Raw genomic sequence first — 2,274 nt, forward strand, 5'->3', positions numbered from 1 at the left:
TTGTAAAGAACAACACTGACATTACTGTCTCCAGAATAAATGAATTATGGAAGGAATCTTATTTGGACTCCATTTTATATTTGAATTCACTGATTGCATCCAATGAGACACTGGTGTTTTCAGAGGAAAACATACCTAGAAGTGGGCAGCTTCACAGAACATTTGTTGCATCTTTCATTTCCCATGTCATTCACAAGCAGCAGGTGCCATAGAAAGTTTTCATGGATTCTCAGGGAAGTGACTGAGTAAGATAAGTGGACAACCAATGCTTAGGTTGCAGTACAGCAAATGCATTAGAAAGTAGATTTGGGCTTTCCCATCCTGCAAGATGGCGGGTGAAAAAGTTGAGAAGCCAAATGCTAAGGAGAAGAAACTTGAAGCCAAGAAGGCTGATGCTGGTGGCAAGGTGAAAAAGGGTAAGCTCAAGGTTAAAAAGCCGAAGAAGGGGAAACCCCACTGCAGCCGAAATCCTGTCCTTATCAGAGGAATTGGAAGATATTCCCGATCTGCTATGTATTCCAGAAAGGCCTTGTATGAGAGGAAGTACTCAGCAGTTAAATCCAAGGTTGAAAAGAAAAAAAAGGCGAAAGATTTGTGCAATCTGAAGAGAAACCAGAGTATGCGGTGGCCGGGAGCGGCCACTGCACTCCAGTCTGGGTGACCGAGTGAGACTCCAACTCAAAAAAAAGAAAAAAGAAAAGAAAAAACAAAAAAGGAGAAGGTTCTTGCAACTGTTACAAAACCAGTTGGTGGTGACAAGAATGGTGGTACCCGAACAGTTAAACTTCGCAAAATGCCTAGATATTATCCGACTGAAGATGTGCCTCAAAAGCTGTTAAGCCATGGGAAAAAGCCCTCCAGCCAGCACGTTAGAAAACTGCGAGCCAGCATCACCTCCGGGACCATCTTGATCAGCCTCACTGGGCACCACAGAGGCAAGAGGGTGGTTTTCTGGAAGCAACTGGGCAGTGGCTTGTTACTTGTGACTGGACCTCTGGTCCTCAATCGAGTTCCTCTGAGAACACACCAGAAATTTGCCATTGCCACCTCCACAAAAATTGATATCAGCAATGTGAAGATCCCAAAACATCTTACTGATGCTTAATTCAAGAAGCAGCAGCTGCGGAAGTCCAGGCACCAGGAAGGTGAGATCTTTGACACAGAAAAAGAGAAATATGAGATTACAGAGTAGCGCAAGATTGATCAGAAAGCTGTGGACTCGCAAATCTTACCAAAAATCAAAGCTATTCCTCAGCTCCAGGGCTACCTGCGATCTGCGTTTGCCCTGACAAATGGTGTTTATCCTCACAAATTAGTGTTCTAAATTTCTTTGAAAGAACCTAATTAAAAAACTGATAATGTTTTTTAAAAAAGAAAATAGATTTGGGCTCTAAATGTGGTATTTCCTCAATCAGTACCTCTCATTTAAATAGGATGTTAATCACGACGCTAGGCAAAAGGGGAGGAAGCCCAGGATTAGAATTGGGAGGGAAATATCAATTACGCTGACCATTCCTTCCAAAATTATTTCCCTCTTTCCAATTCAACTTTTTATATCCTAGAGGTGTGCAATGGGTTAATGCTGGCTGCACCAGCTTTGCTAAAGTTTTTGGTATTATAGCTCAGACTGTCACTTTAGAATATGAGGTACTTGGCATTTTTGTTTTGTCTTGTTTTGGCCACTGGGCTATTTAGCAAAACTTATATTTGAGGATGTGTTACCTCAAATATCTTGTTTAAGGCAGACATTCAGCAATGTGCCAGACCCAGAGCACTTTCACTCAATATACCCTTAATTGTAGATAATTGGTTATATTTACTCACCCACTTTACCTGTCTCAAAAATGAGAGTATCCCTTTATTTCATAATTTGATGTATTGTCAGGGTCATGCAGACCCTGTTACATATCACATATGTGACTATTTCAGCTCTCTCTGGAATAGATGTTGCCTTGTTATTCTTGGAGAAAATTATATAACATATATTATATATAAATAATATATATATATATATATATATATATATATATTCCCTCCTCCAATGCAAACCCATTTCCATCTTTCAAGTGAAGGAATGTAGGTGAGTCAAATTCTCTGGAAACCTTTTCTCGTATTTTCTCAGGCTGATTAAAATGACTTGGTGTTTTTGTTTGCTCACTTCATTTTAGCCTCTGGTTTTAATTCAGTAGCAGCAACCAGGGTATATAGTCCTTCAAGTGAGAAAATACCACTTCCCTGCATTTATATTTCTTCTGCCATTTGGATTGAGGTATT

The 2,274-nt window shown here is 40.0% G+C and overlaps 1 protein-coding gene across 1 annotated transcript; it reads left to right on the top strand.

Annotated features, from left to right (window-relative positions):
* Nucleotides 1–317: 317 nt before the first annotated feature.
* Nucleotides 318–1,360, top strand: LOC103259708 (60S ribosomal protein L6). Its single transcript, XM_008057359.2, is given in 2 exon segments — nt 318–583; nt 716–1,360. Coding segments are annotated over 2 exon segments (864 nt in total). The 5' UTR covers nt 318–328; the 3' UTR covers nt 1,325–1,360.
* The last annotated feature ends 914 nt before the right edge of the window (nt 1,361–2,274 follow it).

The sequence above is a fragment of the Carlito syrichta genome, unplaced genomic scaffold, assembly GCF_000164805.1.
Source record: "Carlito syrichta isolate Samal-C Ts95f unplaced genomic scaffold, Tarsius_syrichta-2.0.1 Scaffold302967, whole genome shotgun sequence".
Lineage (NCBI taxonomy): Eukaryota > Metazoa > Chordata > Mammalia > Primates > Tarsiidae > Carlito > Carlito syrichta.